Raw genomic sequence first — 20,174 nt, forward strand, 5'->3', positions numbered from 1 at the left:
TCTATGATTCAATAGCAGTTCCCTATTTTTCCTTCCCTGAATGAACATCACAGTTTCTTCTTAGTCACAACACTAAACTAAAACATTTACCACAAAACAAACATTCCAAACCAACTTTGTCATTCATATCATCAAATATTCTATGCAAACTTAACTAATTGCCTTTGAGCATTCCTTTATTATTTTTTTACACAGATTACATAAAGGCACTATACGTTTAAGACAGCTAGATCTCATGACAACATGTGATGTTGTAGTATAAGTGGTCTCTGTCTTGCAGTCAGTCAGTCACAAAAATACTGGAGAAACTCAACAGGTCTGGCAGCAACTGTGGAGAGGAATAAGAACTAAGAAATTCTTTGATGACCAAGCAATTATTAAAAGAAAGTCAAGCAACAAATTTAGAAACAGCTAAAACTGCCAAAATGAAATGATTTATTAACTTGTTGAAAAAAATACAAAGATAAAGATCACTTTGATTATTTAATGATTGGCATCAATGAAAATGGGCCTTAATTGGAATAAAATGTAACACTATTATTCATGAGCCATATCTGATTGATCATGTTGCAAAAGCATATGATGCTTAAGTTATAATACAGGAAGTAAAGCAATATTTTTTTTAGCAATGTTTATTGCAAAGCACAGCAGAGAATTCAGTTATTCATTTTAAGTACTTAAAATATTTATTTTGTGATCTCTACCATTGGCTGTAAGTTATACACTTTATTGATATTGTTCACAGCATTTTAAAAGTTTTTATGAACCAGAAAATGAACAGATCTTCACGCAGTTCTCTGTAGTTTAGGTTTACACAATATTGTTATAAGTGGCAAATGAATCGATTTGCCATCTTGACCTGGTCTGGCCTACATGTGACTCTAGACCTACAGAAATGTGATTGACTCTTAACTGGGATGAGCAACAAATGTTGTCCCATCCAGTGATGCTCTCTTTCCCATCAATGCTTTGCTCCAACACAGGAGTGCTATTCTCTATGACTTAATGGTTCTGTTATACATTCTGATATACATATGACAGAATTTCTCATAGTTCAGCCTATTAACAATGAGCTCATTAAATGCTGAGGTATTTATACCAATATCTATTTCAGTTCCCAACTTTTCCTCGAACCTCTGTGTAAATAAGGACCTCTGCGTAAACTTAAAATGAATGACTGAATTTTCTGCTTTATAATGAACATAGCTCAAAAATGTTGCTTTACGTACAATATTGTAAGCAGAATCTCCTTGGGCTTCAAATGAAAAGATGTTTAATAAATACTAAAATTAATCCTCAGATTATACAATGATAATGAGACTGTATTCCTAAAGAGCAGGGAAACTGTTCAATTGCCTGTTTTGACTCACTCTGTTATTTTGTCTTTTTCACATAAACACTTTAAGGCTTTTAATGTTTGGCGTAGGAGTGGATTTCCTGAGTACTTGGTGACCAAGTTTGATCAAATGTCTGCAGCTATAATGAAACTTTCAACAGACAACCGGGATTTCAAAACAGCTTCTCCAGCGCAACAGATTATTTATCTGCTCAGTGACTTTTTTCACCACGTGGTGGAACCATCAGGAGAGTGAGTCCGTTATTTTATTGCTTCCGTGCAACATGTAGGCCAGTCAACAAAAATGTGGATAATGTTTCTTGTGATATCAAGGGGATAATTAATTGAGCAGGTTGGAGGCAACATCATATGTATTTTTCCACAACAATATAGATGAATGATCCATTGAAACTATGAAGAAACAGTATAAAGGTTCCTATAAAATCATAGTGGATTATTGGCTGTGAAAATAAATGGTGTACTTTTATATTACTTGAACTTGTTAGTATACTGATGTGTAATAAAATATTTAGCCTACTAAATATTTATTGCTACTTAACTTGCTGTTAAAGGTTAGGTCTGGTATTTTGTCTTAGAAGTAGTTAAAGAGCATCCTAAAACAAATAAATTGCCAAGATTGTGGGATATTTGGAGTCATGTGTGGCTACTGTCTTCATCTCTGAGTTGACCAATTTTAGTAATGCATTGAGAAGCAATACAAATGGCTTCTATGATCCAAATCCTATCCCTGTTAATGAGCAAAATAGGCAAAAGATAGGATTGGGATTTAGATCTGATGTTTCCTCAGTTGAAAAGACCACTTGCGCACACCTGTTCAGGCTCACACATTATAAACATCTAGATGAGTTAATGGAGGGCAAGTGCTGGCCATGGAACTGTAGTTATTTAATGGTTTTACGAGAAGAGGAAGAGAAGAAAGCCAGAGAAAAGATTGGCTAGGATTGCAGCAAGTTAAGAGGAGGTGAGGGTGGCAAAGATAGAGTGTGAGGAAACACAGCAGCTATTAGAGAATTAATGCCCATTATTATTTCTTAATAAATGATGAACAGGCTGCTGATTTTGGTGCCTGCCTATCTACTGTTTTTAGGAAATGGTTTGGGAGTGGACAGTAAGCTGAACAAATCACTCATCATAGTTTACATGTCTCTCCTGTTGAAAACATGCTTGACAATAGTCTAAATATCTTCCCTCTCCCACCGATCCCAGGTCCAGTCCTCTGAATCAGATCCACCCTCTTGACCTGACCTACCTCTCCATCTTCCTTTCGACTTATTCGCTCCACACTTCCAACAACCTATTACTATCACCTCCTACCTTTGCCCACCTATTGCCATCCTACCTACCTTACTCCTAGCAGCCCCCTCCCATTTATCTCTCAGCCCCCTTCCCAGTCCTGAAAAAGGATCCTGTCTGAAACGTTGACTCTCTTGCTCCTTGGATGTTGCTTGACATGCTGTACTTTTTCTAGCGCCATGCTTTTTCAACCATAAGGGGCTAAAACATCCAGCGCATGGAATCATGCTTTGCTAACAGTACAGAAAGAGGGGTATTTGGCCTACCATGTGTGCAACAGCAATTGAGTGCAACTGAAATCATCTTATGCCTCCGCCTTTCCCTTGAGCCCTACAATTCTTTTCTTGTCAGATACTTACTCAACTCTCTGTGAACATCATGATTAAATCTATCTCCCCCATCCTCTCAGATAACATTTTTCCAAATTCTAACCATTTGCTGAGTAAAATGTAAATTTTAAGATTTGATTTGTACCTCCAGAATAACTTCAGAATTGACACACACATCTCAAGGAATTAGCTAAATATGTGTGAGGTATAGTGTTGTGAATGCATGACAATTGGGAATGATGTCCCATTGTTATAGCAACAAGAGCTGACATTTGGGCACTGTGCATACTTTTAGCACAATAGCTGATCTTACATTCTCACAGCACATGAAGGAAAGTGATGTATGACCAGACAGTGGCAGATTTTAAAACTTGCTTTAGTATATACTAATGCTAAGAAGTAGAAGAATATCCCTGTTACTGAACCAGAAGTGGGTGTGAGTCCAATACCAGAACTTGATATTCAAGAAAGGTTTATTATACAGCAAACAAGTTTTTCATTGACCTTCAATCATTCCAATACATGCTAGTGGCAGGCGGTAAGAGTGGTAGAGATTTCTGCACAGCCATATAAGGGGATGAAAGTTTGAACCTGTGCCATCATTATCTGATCTACAACATGCATGTAAAAGGTGCCTGTAGTCACAGCAACTTGGACTGATTGAATGATCTGTCAACATAACATCTATGTTGGGTGTATGTGTTTTCACTAAACTTTTGTCACTGACACAAAACATAACACACAGATATTCATATTGATGTTCCATCTAAGAAGAGCTTAATGCTGTATTTATATTTGCAGATCACAAAAGTACCTCGAAAGGTTCCAGGAAAAGCTTCAGTCTTTGCAACAGTGGCCTCAAATCAAATACATGCTTATGGTTGATGCGTCATTCCGAAACCTTACTATTGCAAAATGGAATGCTGATCGAGGTAGGAGGATTGATAGAATTCTGAAATTTGAAACAGATGGCTTTCCTGAACACTTCTGGGAATTAAACTGGCTATTGACAAAACTAATCAGATGATACACCATTACATTGAGTAAAATAGGAAGCGGTGAACACTTACAAATTTAGCAAATTAATTGACAGGTTCAAATAGTATCACAACCAATGAATGTTTTATAACCAGTACCAGAATCTTGAGATTAGATTATGATTTTGAATTACTCTATCATTTTTGCTATGAGTTTTTGTGTGCACTTTACAGTTAAAGCTTTGTAATACACTGTCGCACTATCACACAATTGAATTTTAACAACTTTATAGAATTCACATCTTTATGTCAAAGAGAGTCATTCTCATCTCCCCTCTAGAATTCAATTTCTTTTGCTTCAAGGCTATAATGAGGCCAAGAACTATTTAATCCTGGTGGTGTTCAAACTAGTATCAGTATGTAGGTGCTGCTTATTATCACTTCCAATAATACCTTCCATCACTTTGCTAATGATTAATGGAATACTAATTGACCAGTTTGGATCAGTCCTGCTGTGAACAGGTTAGACCTCCATTTTTTAATACAAACAAAACACTGTGGATTCTGGAATTTGGAAACAAACAAGAAAATATTAGAGAAACTAAGCAGATTAGGTAGCATCTGTGGAGAACGTTAAAATTTTGAGTGCACAATGACTCTCTTTCAGAATCTGAAAAATGATGATTATAACTTGGCAAAACCTCATCTTCAGTTTGAAGAGAAGTGTGAATATAAGAATAGTACATTAAATGTGAATAAAAGTAGGTACTTATTGGTGGATGAAGGCAGAGCACGGTCAGTTGAGGTGAGACATCAGTTTAAAAAGTAGGACAGTAGAGATGCAAGGCAGACATTTAAGGAGATATTTAATAACTCTCAGCAAAGGTTTATTCCAGTGAGAAAGAGAAGCTTTTTCAGAAGGGTGCATCATCCATGACTAAATAAGGATAATAGGAAATCAAAAGAAACATTATACATAGTCACCTAAGCTTTATTAATACTGCAATAAAGTACAAGAAGGAATTAGATACAGGTCATAGGGCTAAAGATATCAGTTGATATGGGGAGAAAGCAAGAACAGGGTTTTGAGTTGGATGATCAGTGAGGATCATATTGAAGGCACAAAGGGGCAAATGGCCTAACCCTTTCCTCTTTTCTGTGTTTCTCTGGAAACAGTTCAGAGGAGGATTGCTAGATTGATGCCTGGAACTAGCAGATTTGTCTCAGAGGCTTAGATTGGACAGGCTGGGCATTTTCCATTTGAGTAAAGCAGAGGAGTGATGATTTGATTGAAGCGTGTAAGATCCTGACAGGTTTTAAAGGATGGATACAGAAAGGGTGTTTTCTCTTGTGGGTCATTTCAGGACTAGAGAGCTCTATATTAAAATTAGGTGCTACCCATTCAGGGCAGAGATGGGAAGACATTTGTTCTCTCAGAGGGGCATACGACTTTGGAACTTTTTGCCTCAGAAAGCAGTGGAGCTGGGATTATTGAAATTTTTTAAGACAATGATTAATAGATTCTTGTTAGGTGGTAGGCTCAAAGTAGGTAGATGGGAATATTGAATTTTGAAACACAAACAGATCAGCTATGACCTTATTGTAAGTAGACCAGACTCAAGATGCTGATTGGTATATTTCTGCTCCTCTGTTTTTATGAGCTATTTCATCATCGGTATGAGTCTTGGGAATGTGCACTCTGAGAGAAACTTCTCTATGCCAACTTCATTAACTGTCTCTTTAAAAAATATGTTTCATTTCATGAGTTTACCGTTGCTGACATTAATTGGATGAGAAACTGGGTGGTAAAATGGTCATGAGATGATTGAATTAAAAGATACTTGATGGACTTGCAGTCTTTTACTTCCAGGTTTGCTTTCTGCTTTTGAATCTGATACCAACTGCACCTCCCAAACACACCAAAGTATCTACACTTAAAATCCAATATATTAATTCTGCACAGCTTCTACACTTTATATGTTAATTTATTTTGCTCCGAAGCCACAGCAGTGTTTTTTTGTCAAATCCCAGACAAAGCAGTATGTTAGTGATGCTTCAAATGGTGCAGTGAATACAACATACACATTTCTGGTTTTTCGTATGGCTCTTCTTTTATTTCAACGATACTTAGTGGAACAAAGTTCCATGAACTTTATAATGTAGCACCATAAATTAAAATTCAGTTTGTACAAACTGCCCACAAATGAATTCAGAATGTGTTAAGGTTATTAGATTTTACATCCTGCTAATATGGCAGTTAAATGTTTAAAGTGACTAGATAGTGCAGTGGTCTAGACATTGGCCTTTTATCTTTAGAATCTGACTCAGACAGTTTAAATGCCTGCTGGCAGTGAGAGTCCTCTGTTAAATTAATTTGCGGATATTCAATCCAATGCATCCGGGCCTAGAGCAAAAGGCTACACTGAATTCACCATCAATTAGTGATGCCTTTCAGAAGGACGGTTAGAGTGAGAGCTATGAAAGAACAGTATCTTAGTTCTTCTTCATCAAGCAGCGCTTCAAAAGCTAGTGCTTCTAAATAAACCTGTTGGACTATAACCTAGTGTTGTGTGATTTTAAACTTTGTCCACTCAGTTCACCACCAACTCCCCCAAATCACTAGTTCAGTTGGATTGGGCTGCTGAGGTTGTGGATAAGGTTTTGTTGTTGGAACAGAATAAGACAGCTTTATCATATATTTAACTGATAATCCTTGATAATGAGCTGGTTTCAATCTCTGGTGCTATTATTCATTTCTATGGCAAGTGCATGGAGAAAAGATAAAAGATGATGCAATGACTTAAATCTTTTCTGTTTGAGCTGATCTCTTTCTTTGCATTCATCCAACATGTTTGCAAATGAACAATTATTGTTTAGAATAAAATAGCTTTATTTAAAAGGGGCTATGCCTGTTCAAGTGGTTAGCAGCCAGGATTTTTGGTTGCTGATTTCATCCAACTTCCTTTTCTTATTAAAAATGTCAAATAATCATTACAGTTTTCAATTTTTTTAACAACGTGATGAAACTCATGAAAGAGCAGAGCCAATTCTGACAGAAGACTTGTACCAGATATGAAAAATAATGAAACATAAAGCTTTGAAATGAAATTAACATTCTCAACTAATTGATAATTTTTTTGGTGAATCAAAGATGCTACTGAATTTGACAGATGGCAGAAACTTGTAAACATTTCAGTTGAGATTAAAATGAACCTAAAGACCCTACATATAGTGGTTTTTCTCTGGACTTGATTCATAAACATGATAGGTATCTTAACAATTCGACAAGAAGTTGGAAGCAATTTTTCCTTCAAAACAAGAATTATTTTTCAGACTGCAATAGCTCTATAAATTGCAAATTTGTGACTTAAGCAATGTAAATACACATGAATCTTTTTCAGAAGAGTAATTTTTTTGATACAGGTACAGTAAACAGTTCTTGGTGTCTTATTAAGGTGAAATTGTTTAGTTTGATTCAAAGTCAGAAAAACTTTAGGATTTAAAGTTGGGTTTGTAGGATAAAATATTTAGTGTTTAACTGGTACAATTTTCTTTCAAGTCTACATTTTTGGAGCCCATTGGGGGAACTTTTAATCTGCAAAGAAATGTGGGTTAGGGCTGGTGTGATGCTAATATTTTAAGAATTTTCAAACCCAATCGCAATCCCAATCAGTCTGCAGCACACTAGGTTCTGGTTTAGTGGAGGCTTTGGGGAGGTGGGGATGGGGTGTTTGTTGGAGGAGCGGTGTGATAGTTGAACAATTTGCTGCTCATTTTAAATGTATTTTTGCGTTTAACACATGGGACCCCAGAATTTCTGACCTTCAGGATAGTGAAGAGGTAAAGTTGGATGAAAATTGTGAAATTTATGAGGTAATTGCCTTTAGTGCAAGCCTTGTCAGTCAGAAGGGGTTCATGCACCTTTACATAATTAATCACCACTGTCAATTAACTACCATCCCTCCACAATGTCCATTCCTCCCAAATATCATCCTCCTGACGATGACGTGTCCACATCCCCATGACTTCCAAACTTACACCATGTCTTATTCTTGACGCACCTCTCCTGTGATCTCCAAACTTTCTTTCAAACCACGATATGAGGTTGATACCACCCTGTACAATGCCTGACACTCTGCAATGTTTGACTCACCTTCTGACACCTCAAAGCCCACGTACATTCTAAAAGGCACAATTCAGGAGTGTAATGAAATACTCTCCTCTTGCCTGGATGAATGCAGCTTCAACAATACTTGACAATCTCTACATAAAACAGGACAAGCAGACCACTTGATACACAGCACATTCAACATCTTCAACATCTCTCCTTCCATAAACAATGCACAATAGCTGAAGCATCTACCATCTACAAGATGCACTACAACAATGCACCTAGGCTTTTTTGGACAACACCTTCCAAAAACATGATCACTACCACATCAAAGGACAAAGGGCAGATGCATAGGAACTCCTCCAGGTGCAAGATTCCCTGCAAGCCTATTGCCAACCTGACTTGGAATGATATCACAGTTCCTTCACTGATGTTGGTTCAAAATCCTGGAACTCTATCCTAATACATCCCCATCTCTCCCATTTTGCAATGTTTCAGGTTAGCAACCTTTGCAAAGGCAATCAGAATTGGGCAATAAGTGCTGGCCACAGAGAGTCATAGGGTCACAGAGATGTACAGCATGGAAACAGAACTTTTGGTCCAACTTGTCCATGCTGACTAGATATCCTAAATTATTCTAGTCCCTCTTGCCAGTATTTGGCCCCTCTCAACACTTCCTATTCATATACCCATCCACATACCTTTTAAATGTTATAATTGTACCAGCCTCCACCACTTCTTCTGGCAGCTCATTCCATACATGTACCACCCTCTGCGTGAAAATGTTGCCTCTTAGTCCCTTTCAAAACTTTCCCCTCTCACCTTAAACCTATATCCTCTAATTTTGGACTCCCAAACCCTAGGGAAAAGATCTTGTCTATTTACCCTATCAATGCCCCTTATGATTTTATAAACTCCTATAACGTCACCCCTCAGCCTCTGACGCTCCAGGGAAAATAGCCCCAGCCTATGCCAGGGCGGCACGGTGGCTCAGTGGTTATCACAGTTGCCTCACGTCACGGTTCAATTCCAGTCTCGGACAACTGTCTGTGTGGAGTTTGCATATTCTCTCCATGTCTGTGTAGGTTTCCTCTGGGTGCTCCGGTTTCCGCCCACATTCCAAAGATGTGCAGGTCAGGTAATTTGGCCATGGTAAATTGCCCATAGTGTTAGGTGCATTGGTCAGAGGGAAACTATTCTGGGTGGATTACTCTTCAGAGGGTCAGTGTGGACTAGTTGGGCCGAAGGGCCTGTTTCCACACTGTAGGGAATCTAATCTCTTTAGCCTCTTCCTAAAGCTCAAACCTTCCAACTCTGGCAACATCCTTGTAAATCTTTTCTGAATCCTTTCAAGTTTCACAACATCTTCCAATAGAAAGGAGACCAGAACTGGAAAAAAATTTCCAAAAGTGACCTAACCAATGTCCTGTACAACCGTAATAAGACCTCCCAACTTTCATATTCAACGTATTGACGAATAAAAGCATGCATACCAAACGCCTTCATCACTATCCTATCTACCTGTGACTCCACTTTCAAGGAACTATGAACTTGCACTCCAAGGTCTGTTTGCTCAGCAACACTCCCCATTTATTCACTATGAAGTGTATAAATCCTGCCCTGATTTGCCTTTCCAAAGTGGAGAACAAATTCATCTAAATTAAACTCCATTTGTCATTCCTCGGCCCATTGACCCATCTGATCAAGATCCCAACCTACACCTCCAATTTTGGCGTAATTTGGAAACTTCCTAACCATACCTCCTATGTTCACATCAAAATCATTTATATAAATGACAAAAACTGTGGGCCCAGCATCGAGCCTTGTGGCACTCCACTGGTCACAGGCCTCCAGTCTGAAAAGCAACCATCCACTACTATCCTCTGTCTTCTACCTTTGAGCCCGTTCTGTCTCCAAATGGCTAATTCTCCCTGTATTCCATGTGATCTAACCTTGCTAACTAATCTACCATGACGAACTTGTTAAATGCCTTACTGAAGTCCATACAAATGATGTCCTCTGCTCTGCCCTCATCAATCCTCTTTGTTACTTCTTCAAAATGCACAAACACATGTTGACTATGTCTAATCAGTCCTTGCCTTTCCAAATACATGTAAATCCTGTCCCTTAAGATTCCCTCCAAAACCTTGCCCACTATCAATGTCAGGCTCACTGGTCTATAGTTCCCTAGCTTTTCCTTTCCATCTTTTTTAAATAGTGGCACCACGTTAGCAACCTCCAGTTTTCTGGCACCTCAACTGTGGCAATCAATGGTACAGATATTTCAGCAAGGGGCTTAGCAATCACTTCCCTAGCTTCCCACCGAGTTCTAGGGCTATCCATGTCCCAGGGATTTATCCACCTTTGTGCGTTTTACGATGTTCAACACCTCCTCCTCTGTAATATGGACATTTTTCAAGATGTTGCTATTTATTTTCCCACGTTCTATATCTTCCATGTTCTTCTCCACAGGAAACACTGATGCAAAATACTCCTTTAGTATCTCCCCCATCGCCTGCAGTTCCACACATAGGCCACCTTGCTGATCTTTAAGGGGCCCTGTTCTCTCCCTAGTTACCCTTTTGACCTTAATGTATTTTAAAGTCCGTTCGGATTCTCCTTAATCTTTAATTTCTCTTGTCATCCAGCATTCCCTACACCTACCAGCGTTACCCTTCACTCTAACAAGAGCAGACTGGCTCTGGACTCTCGTTATCTCATTTTTGAAGGCATCCCATTTTCCCAGTTACATGTTTCGAAACATGCCCTGAGTTCATCTGCCTTACCGGTTAGGCCTCTTGCATTGAAATACATGCAGTTTCATTTATCAGTGTTACCTCGTTCTCGGCATTGTTCCTGCCTGCCCTGTGTGTTTGAGTTGCTCCTTTTCTCAACTGTACCAGTTTCAGATTAATCGCTTTCCTCACTATCTCCCCACACTACCCCCCCTCCCCAACTCATTACTAGTTTAAATCCTCCCGAGCAACTCTAGCAAACATCCGTGCCAATTTATTAGTCTCCTTTCAATTCGCTTCCAATCCATACTTCTTACATAGATCACTTCTATCCCAGAAGAGATACCAATGATCCAAAAATGTCGATCCTTCTCCTCTGAACCAGCTCCTCAGTCACACATTCATCTGCTCTATCCTCCTATTCCTACCCTCACTAACTCGTGTCACTGGGAATAATCCAGATATTACTACCCTTGAGGACCTAATTTTTAAATTCCTGCCTAACTTCCGGTATTCTCTCCTCAGAATCTCATAATTTTTTCTTCTGATGTCCTTAGTTCTAATGTGTACAACAACCTCCTACTGTTCCCTCTCCCCTTTGAGAACATTATTTTCTGTTTTCAAAATATCCTTGATCCTGGCACCAGTGAGGCAACACATCATGCTGATTTCTCACTGTCAGTTGCAAAAACATGTGTCTGTGCCTCTGACTAGAGAGTCCACTATCACAGTCGATCACTTGGAACCTGACATTGTTACATTAGAGCCTGTCTTGAAACCAGAAACCTGGCTGTTTGTGCCCCATTCCCCTGAGAGTACATCATCCCCTGCATTTTCCAAAACATCATAATTGTTTGAGATGGGGATAGCCATAGGAGATCAGTGCACTACCTGCCTCCCTCTCCTACCTTTCCTGGAGGTAACCTATCTACCTGACGGGATTTGCAGTGTTTCACCATTCCTATAACCGCCATGCATCACACCCCATAGCTTCTGTAAATTCCTGATTGCCTCTAACTGCTGTTCCAACTGATCCATGCAATCCAATAGGATTTGTAACCAAACATACTTCCTGCAGCGATAATCATCAGAAATATGGAAACATTCCCTGATCTCCCACATCCGACAGGAAGAGTACATCACTCTACTAAAGGCTATCTTTGCACCTTAACAATGTTCAAACCAAGAAACAGCACAGGCTTACTGCTCTAAAAAACACTGCTCCAGGCTAACTTAGTACCTGTATTTTATATTTTTAAAATTTAATCAAGGGACACATCTTGCTAGTTATGCTCACATCCTGTGTACAAATACAAAAAATCCACAAGATGTATCTTCATAGCCTTGACTGATTGGGTGGTGCCCTCTGATATAAGCCAGCCATATGCTCTATATGGTGGACTTGTTGACTGCATAAAGAAGCCTTGAGATGGATGAAGTGGAGGGACTGGCCAGTCTTCCTTGAAGGAAATACAGGAAGATAAAGTTGACACTCATGCGATAGAGGCCCAAATTCTGCATTCCCAGACCTTATGCCAAACTGCAGGTTGACCACAAGCATGCTACTGATTCAGCAACATGCCAACTGCACCATTCCCATACATAGGACAGATGACTGTAAAATACCATTTCCATCATAGGGAAAAATATCCAGCAAACACAATTATTTGACTAATCCCAGTTCCACTTGTGGACATGGAACATGAGGGCACCCTCACCACCATTACCTACATAACAAAAAAGCATCTGCATAAGGCCATGGGCCCCTGAACCACCCCAGATCACGGTTCGGTTCTTACCTTTTCAGTTCACACCCCACGATCTATTAACGACATGAAGATTGATCAGTCATTAAATACTGTTATTCCTACAATATAAATCATATGAGAAAGTACTGTGACTCCTCCAGAGCAACTACTGGCAAGGTGCCTTTTGTTGCTGCACACTCACATAAAGTGCTTCTCCTGTAGCTGTCGGTGAGGTAGAAGCCAATTACTCTATTGTACTTACATCCTACTGAGATGCCTGTGACTTCCATCGTTGTTATGGAGGTGCCCTGTAAGATGATAATCATTGTCACAGGTCTTTGCATCAGGGATCATTTCTCAGTCAGAGGGACTATAGTGGCAAGGAATGATGCTGGTACAGGTACCCCCGCTTTTCGAACATTCGCTTTACACAATTTTGCTTTTACTAAAGACCTACATTAGGACCAGTTTTCGCGAATCCGAAGAGAATTTTCACTTTTTACGAAAAATAGCAATACGTTTTTTTGAATAAAATCATGCATACTTCGCTTTACACCATTTTAGGCTTATGAAAGGTTTCCTGGGAATGGTCTACTTTCTGATAGCGGGCGCTACCTGTACCCCCAGTGCAATGACCCGTAAGCTCTTTGAAAAGGAGAAATCTCTTTGTGCTCTTCAGAGCTGAGGCACAGCTGACATCTACAGCTTGAATTGAGAGTACGACCAAAACACGGATACAATGGCAGTATTATGCCTTTTCTTTACATGCCAGATGCACTGATCCATCTCTAACTCAGACTGGCGCTGAACATAATTAAAAATTTGTCTATCTCAGCCTTGAATATACTTAACACTCTAACCTTAGCAACTCTCTGGGTGAAATAAGTCAACAAATTGACTGCCCTCTAATTCTTATTTAACAATGGCTTGAAAGATTATCAGAGCTAGATGGGCATGTGGATTTGAGATTACAACCAGATAAGTTATTGAATGGCAAGCAGGCTCAATGGGCTGAACAGCCTACTTCTGTATCTGATTCATATGTTTGTATGTTCTGGTGGCCAGGTTCTTTAGCCAGAATTGTAAAATGCATCTTTTGGTGTTTGTCTGACAACATGTCCTTTTATGAATTGATTAAATTAATGCTTACTTTCCTGAAATGATCTCAAGTTGTTGTTCAGAAAATGCATTAGGAATGTTTGTAAATGGATGATGAATTAAATGAACTAAATGATTGCCACTCCAACTCTTCCCCAAGTGAACCAAAATCAGGTTATATGAAATCAAATCAAATCCTGGGTGTCAAATTAAATTTAAGTAGGTTCTTAATTATATAGTAGGCTGCAATTACACACAAATTGGCCAATGAGCAATTGTTGACACATGTTAAATAATAACACAGTTGCATGAATCATGGGACTGATTAGCAATAAGTCTTCTACTAAAGGCAAACTGTTCATACAAATATTTTGGCAATTTGTGTTGGATGGGAGAGAAGGGAGCCGGAAGAATGCCATGCTATTTTTGGTACAGTCATAAACAAATAAGTGACAAGATAATTTATATTAGTGTCACTTACTTACCAAGTCAGGAAATGATTTGCATGGCATGAGTGATATTATAATGTGGGTCAAGAAAACAAGGTATGAATAATATCTCACAGGAAACTTTTGACAATTTTATTCATCACAACTGTGCACCAATCAGTCTTGTCTATCTGTTTCTGTATGGTTGAATGGGTCAATCAATTTATAACATGCAATAATACAAACAACTGGCATATGGTTCTGGCTATAACGTGGTCCATGACTGGATGCCAGACTCTACCACGTTACTGCTCACAACATTAGTACAGAAGTGAACGATTTTATGATGGAATTGCTGGGTAATTGCACTGAATGATTCCCCTCACTAGCAACCAGAATTTTATAGTCAAAAAATAAGTTAAACTTTTTCACATGTACTTTTTTTAGCATCATATCAGTGGAAATTAAAGTGCAATCAATCAGAGACAAAGTTCCAGAATTCAGCATACCTGGGGTAATGAATTCCAGAGATTCATGGCCATTTGAGAGATGTAATTTCTCCTTATCAGTTTTAAATCTGCTTCCCGCTTTTCCTAAACTATGATCTCTCGCTTTAGATTGTCCCACAAAAGCAAGCATCCTCCCTATGTCTTCTTTGTCAATACCTTTCAGCATATTCCTCAATTTGATCTCTCATTCTTCTAAATTTGAGAGTATATACGCCTAAGCTGCTCAATCTCTCCTCATAAGGTAAGCTTCTTACCTGTGGAATCAATCTAGTGAATCCCCTCTGAACTGCCTTTAACGACACCAACTCTTCTCAAGTAAGGGGACCAAAACTGTATGGAATACTCCAGGTATGGCCTCTGCCATTTGATCATGGTTGATATGCTCCTCACCCCCATTTTCTTGCCTTCTCTCCATAATCCTTCAACCCATTACCAATTAAAGATCTGTCTAACTCCTCCTTAAATTTACTCACTGTCCCAGCATCCACCACACTTTGGGGTAGTGAATTCCACAGATTTACAACCCTTTGGGAGAAATAGATTCTCTCAACTCTGTTTTAAATTTTCTACCTCTTATCTTAAGACTACGACCTCTCATCCTAGAATGCCTCACAAGTGGAAGTATATGCTCCATGTCTATTTTATTGTACCTTATATTATCTTGAATGCCTCAATTCGATCTCCCCTCATTCTTCTAAATTCCAGAGTGTATACGCCTAAACTGTTCAAGCTCTCTTCATACGACAAACCCCTCATCACTGGGATCATCTAATAAACCTCCTCTGAACTGCCTCCAATGCCACTACATCTTTCCTCAAATAAGAGGACTAAAACTGTGCACAAAACTCCAGGTGGAATCTCACCAATACCATGTATAGTTACAACACTACTTCCTTATCTTTATATTCTTTAGCTAGAAGCTCATTCCATTCACTTTCTTTATTGTCTGCTGTACCTGCATGCTAGTTTTCTGCATGTACTCATGAATGAGTTCACCTAGATCCCTCCATACCGGAGCACCCCAAAGTCTCTCCCCATTAAGGTAATAGGTCATCTTCCTTTCTTTTGACCCAAATACACAACCTCACACTTATCCATGTTAAACTCCATCTGCCACATTTTGGCCCATTCTCCTAACCTTTCTATATCCATTTGTAAGTTTCTTATTTCTTCATTGCAATTTGCCATCCTACTTATGTTTGTGTATCATCAGCCAATTTGGCTGTAGAACCTTCTATCCCTGTATCCATGTTGTTAATGTAGATTGTAAATAGCTGGGGTCCAAGGACTGAACCCTGTGGCACTCCAGTAGTTACATCTTGCCATCCAGAAAAAAATCCCATTTATCCCCTCTCTCTCTCTTCTATCCATCAGTCAGTCATCTATCCAGGCTAATAAATTATCCCTAATCCCATATGATCCAACCTTGTGAATTAACCTTTTGTGCAGCACCATATCAAATGCCTTCCGGAAGTCCAGATATGTTACATCTATAGGATCCCCATTATCCACTTTGCTTGTTACATCTTCAAAGAACTGTAGCAAAATTGTCAAATATGATTTGCCCTTCATAAAACTATGCTAACTCTGATGGATAGCGTTTTGACTTTTCAAATGTCCTGATGTTGCTTCCTTGACAATTGATTCTAACATTTTCCCAACAACAGATGTTAAACTAACGGGTCTATAGTGTCCCACATTGTGCCGTCCTCCCTTTTTGAATAAGGTACATTAGTTACTTTCTAATCCATTGGAACCATTTGTGAGTCCAGGGAATTTTGGAATATTGTACCCAATGGATCTACTACCGTTGTCACTTCCTTTAATGTTGAAACTTTATTGCTGGAACAGCACAGCAGGTCAGGCAGCATCCAGGGAACAGGAGATTCGACGTTTCGGGCACAGGCCCTTCTTCAGGAATGAGCATCCTGTTCCCTGGATGCTGCCTGACCTGCTGTGCTGTTCCAGCAATAAAGTTTCAACTTTGATCTCCAGCATCTGCAGACCTCACTTTCTCCACTTCCTTTAATGCCCTAGAGTAGGCCTTCAGGCCCAGAGGGCTTGTCTTTCCTCAGTCCTAATAGTTTGCTTAGTACCGTTTCCCTATTGATGTTGATTGTTCTAAGTTCCACCTTTTCTATTGCCTCTTCCTTGCCCATTCCAATAGGAAAGATACAATTATCCTCCACTGTGAAAACTAAGATGAAGTATTGATTAAGCATCTCTGCTATCTCAGTGTTCCCCACTATTAATTCTCTGGTTTCATCTTCCAAGGGACCAACATTCACATTTAATGACTAGCGCAGTGGGTGGCACGGTGGCCCAGTGGTTAGCACTGCTGCCTCACAGCGCCGGGGTCCTGGGTTCATTTTCAGTCTATCTGTGTGGAGTTTGCACATTCTCCCCGTGTCTGCATGGGTTTTCTCCAGGTATTCCGGTTTCTTCCCACAGTCCAAAGATGTGCAGGTCAGGTGAATTGGCCATTCTAAATTGCCCGTAGTGTTAGGTGCAATAGTCAGAGGGTAAAGGGTCTGGGTGGATTACTCTTCGGAGGGTCGGTGTGGACTTGTTGGGCCGAAGGGCCTGTTTCCACACTGTAGGGAATCTAATCTAAGCTCCCCTTTTATACACCTGTAGAAATTTTTGTTTTCCTTTTTGATATTTTGTGCTAGTTTCCTTTTGTAATTTACCTTAACTCTTTTTATTAATTTTTTAGTATCCCTTTGTTTATGTTTGAAAGTTACCCAATCTTCCAGCCTGCCATTGGCCTTTGCAATACGGTATACTTTAGTTTTTGTCTTTATATTGTCCTTGATCTCCTTGTTTAGTCATGGATATTTTTTACCCCTCCCTTACCATCTTTCATCCTCACTTGGATATATTTTAGTTGTGAGGAATTGAGTAGTTTCTTTAACATCTGTCACTGCTCGTCTGCAAGTCATTAATACAGCTTGTAAATAATAGGGGCCTGAGGATCAAACCCTGTGGAACCCCTCTAACATAAAAATACCCATTTATTCAAACTTTCTGTGTTCCGTTGATTAGCCAATCCTCTAAATAAGTTAACATATTACTTCTAACCCTGTGTGATCTTAGAATAGAATCCCCACAGTGTGGAAGCAGGCCATTCAGCCCTTCAAGTCCTCACTGACCCTCTGAAGAGCATCTCACCCAAACCCACCCTATCTGTGGATTTCCCATAGCTAATTTACCCTAGCCCACACATCACTGGACCATTTGGGTCACGAATTGACTTACCTGCACATCTTTGGACTGTGGGAAGAAACTACAGCATGCAGCAAAATCCCCCACAGACATGAGAAGAATGTGCAAACTCTACATAGGCAATCGTCCGAGGATGGAATCACACCTGGGTCTCCGATGCTGTGAGCCACTGAGCCACTGTGCCACCCTGTTTCAAATCAACAAAATAGATGACAACCTTTTGCTGCCTCATTTCTCAAGGCAATGTTGTATCATTCAAAGCGAATCTGCCTGGTTTAAAATCGAAACAAAATCTGAGAGTTCATTGTGAATCATCATTAACTGATACTCCTGCTTAGCGCCTCTGCCAATCAGGTTACATTTGCTCACTGATCATCATTCTCTTCACGTACTATAAAAGTTAGTTTTCCCCAGTTTGCAGTTTGTGCGCATTGCCCATGAGTGAAAGATAAATACCTTCAACAAAATGTGTTTTTTTTTCAGCAATACTCATATTCTATGCTACTCTACAACTATTTGTAACCTAAGCTCTTAAACCATTTGAACAAGTTTAGTCATAATTTAAGTTAAATCTGCACTAAGCACATTTGAGCTGTCATATCAAAAGAAAAATGAAATAGACTAAAAATTAATTGGGAAAAATTTAATGAGATTGCACATGTTAGAGAATATTCTATTCACTGTCCAATAATGCATCAGCTAGAATAAGCCTTTGAGTGATGATTCAGTGACACTTTTAAAGGAAGAACCTTAATGGGTTTATTTTGGAAATGGTACAAGGGAGGAATGTGCATCAAGATTTAATAGTTTTCAAATGATAAAACATTTACAGTTGTTGAATTGAAGATATATAAAAGGTAAAATAAATGAACAGCCTTAATGATTATTAAATAGATGGGTGCACTGCATAAAATTATTTAAATGACATTGAATATTACAATATTTAAACTTAGTACTCATTATTTCAGGTTTGTCCGTGTCTTTAAATATTTATGCTTCATGGTGCTGTATAGCAATGTAACCTTTTAAGAGTATACTTTTGAGTCAATATTTTGCAATGCTTTAAATAAATGTTGTCATTAAAATAGTTTGAAAGTATTTCATGATCATGGAATCTTGTGTTGGATTGGAGTACACCCGTGTATTTATTGCCTTACTGTGATAGTCAAAATAAAAACATAGTTTACTGATTTATCCTGTTGAGGTACTGTGTTATTCCTGAATTTTTCCTTGTTTCTGATGATAAAGTTAAAGGTAAAAGCACCTGAAAAACCAATTTTTACAATCAGGAATGTAAAACTGATTTTGTATATTCCTGGAAGTTCACCAATATTGTAAAAGCCATTCTGGTATTAACTTGACCCTTAAGCAATAGATCCTAAATATCAACTGAGTAAGGAATGCATCCATAATTCTTCAATCAAACTCAGTTTTCCATTTTGCTGATTCTCTTCAAAAATTTGGATTTAATTCAGTATGGTTTATGAAATTTATGAAATGGCTATCAACAGTATTCTGCAAATACAAAATGAAATTCATGACAATACTTCTATTTGTCAATCTGTTGATTCTTCATGTTATAGTAATATTGTGAAAACATTTTTTAAAAATCTTGTTTCAGCTATGTACGAATCTCTGAAGAAAGTGTTTACCACTGTGCAAGTGAATACTGTGAACCAGATGATATTGGATGCTGATATCCTGATGACAGAACTAAAAATGGTAAATCAATGAAATCAGCATTAAAGCACAGAAAAAACTGATTTAGTGAGATACATAGAGTTGTAGAGATGTATAGCACGGAAACAGACCCTTCGGTCCAACTCGTCAATGCCGACCAGATATCCCAACCCAATCTAGTCCCATCTGCCAGCACCTGGCCCATATCCCTCCAAACCTTTCCTATTCACATACCCATCCAGATGCCTTTTAAATGTTGCAGTTGTACTAGCCTCCACCATTTCCTCTGTCAGCTCATTCCATACATGTACCACCCTCTGAGTGAAAACGTTGCCTGTAGGTCTCTTTTATATCTTTTCCCTCTCACCCTAAGCCTATGCCCTCTAGTTCTGCACTACCCCACCCCAGGGAAAAGACTTTGTCTATTTATCCTATCCATGCCCCTCATGATTTTATAAGCCTCTATAAGGTCACCCCTCAGTCTCCGGCACTCCAGGTAAAACAGCCCTTGCCTATCCAACCTCTCCCTATAGCTCAAATCCTCCAACCCTGGCAACATCCTTGTAATTCTTTTCTGAACCATTTCAAGTTACACAACATCTTTCCGATAGGATGGAGACCAGAATTGCACACAATATTCCAACAGTAGCCTAACAAATGTCCTGTATAGCCGCAACATGACCT

The 20,174-nt window shown here is 39.0% G+C and overlaps 1 protein-coding gene across 1 annotated transcript in view; it reads left to right on the plus strand.

Moving 5' to 3' along the window:
- LOC122549894 (ATP-binding cassette sub-family A member 13-like) overlaps positions 1–20,174 on the plus strand; it is a 278,487-nt gene that overhangs the window by 69,653 nt on the left and 188,660 nt on the right. Inside the window, exons 10-12 of the mRNA XM_043690092.1 lie at positions 1,407–1,588; positions 3,781–3,911; positions 19,432–19,532. Coding sequence (XP_043546027.1) covers positions 1,407–1,588; positions 3,781–3,911; positions 19,432–19,532 — 414 coding nt within the window. The remainder of the gene's footprint in view (positions 1–1,406; positions 1,589–3,780; positions 3,912–19,431; positions 19,533–20,174) is intronic.

Source organism: Chiloscyllium plagiosum, chromosome 5 (genome assembly GCF_004010195.1).
Source record: "Chiloscyllium plagiosum isolate BGI_BamShark_2017 chromosome 5, ASM401019v2, whole genome shotgun sequence".
Lineage (NCBI taxonomy): Eukaryota > Metazoa > Chordata > Chondrichthyes > Orectolobiformes > Hemiscylliidae > Chiloscyllium > Chiloscyllium plagiosum.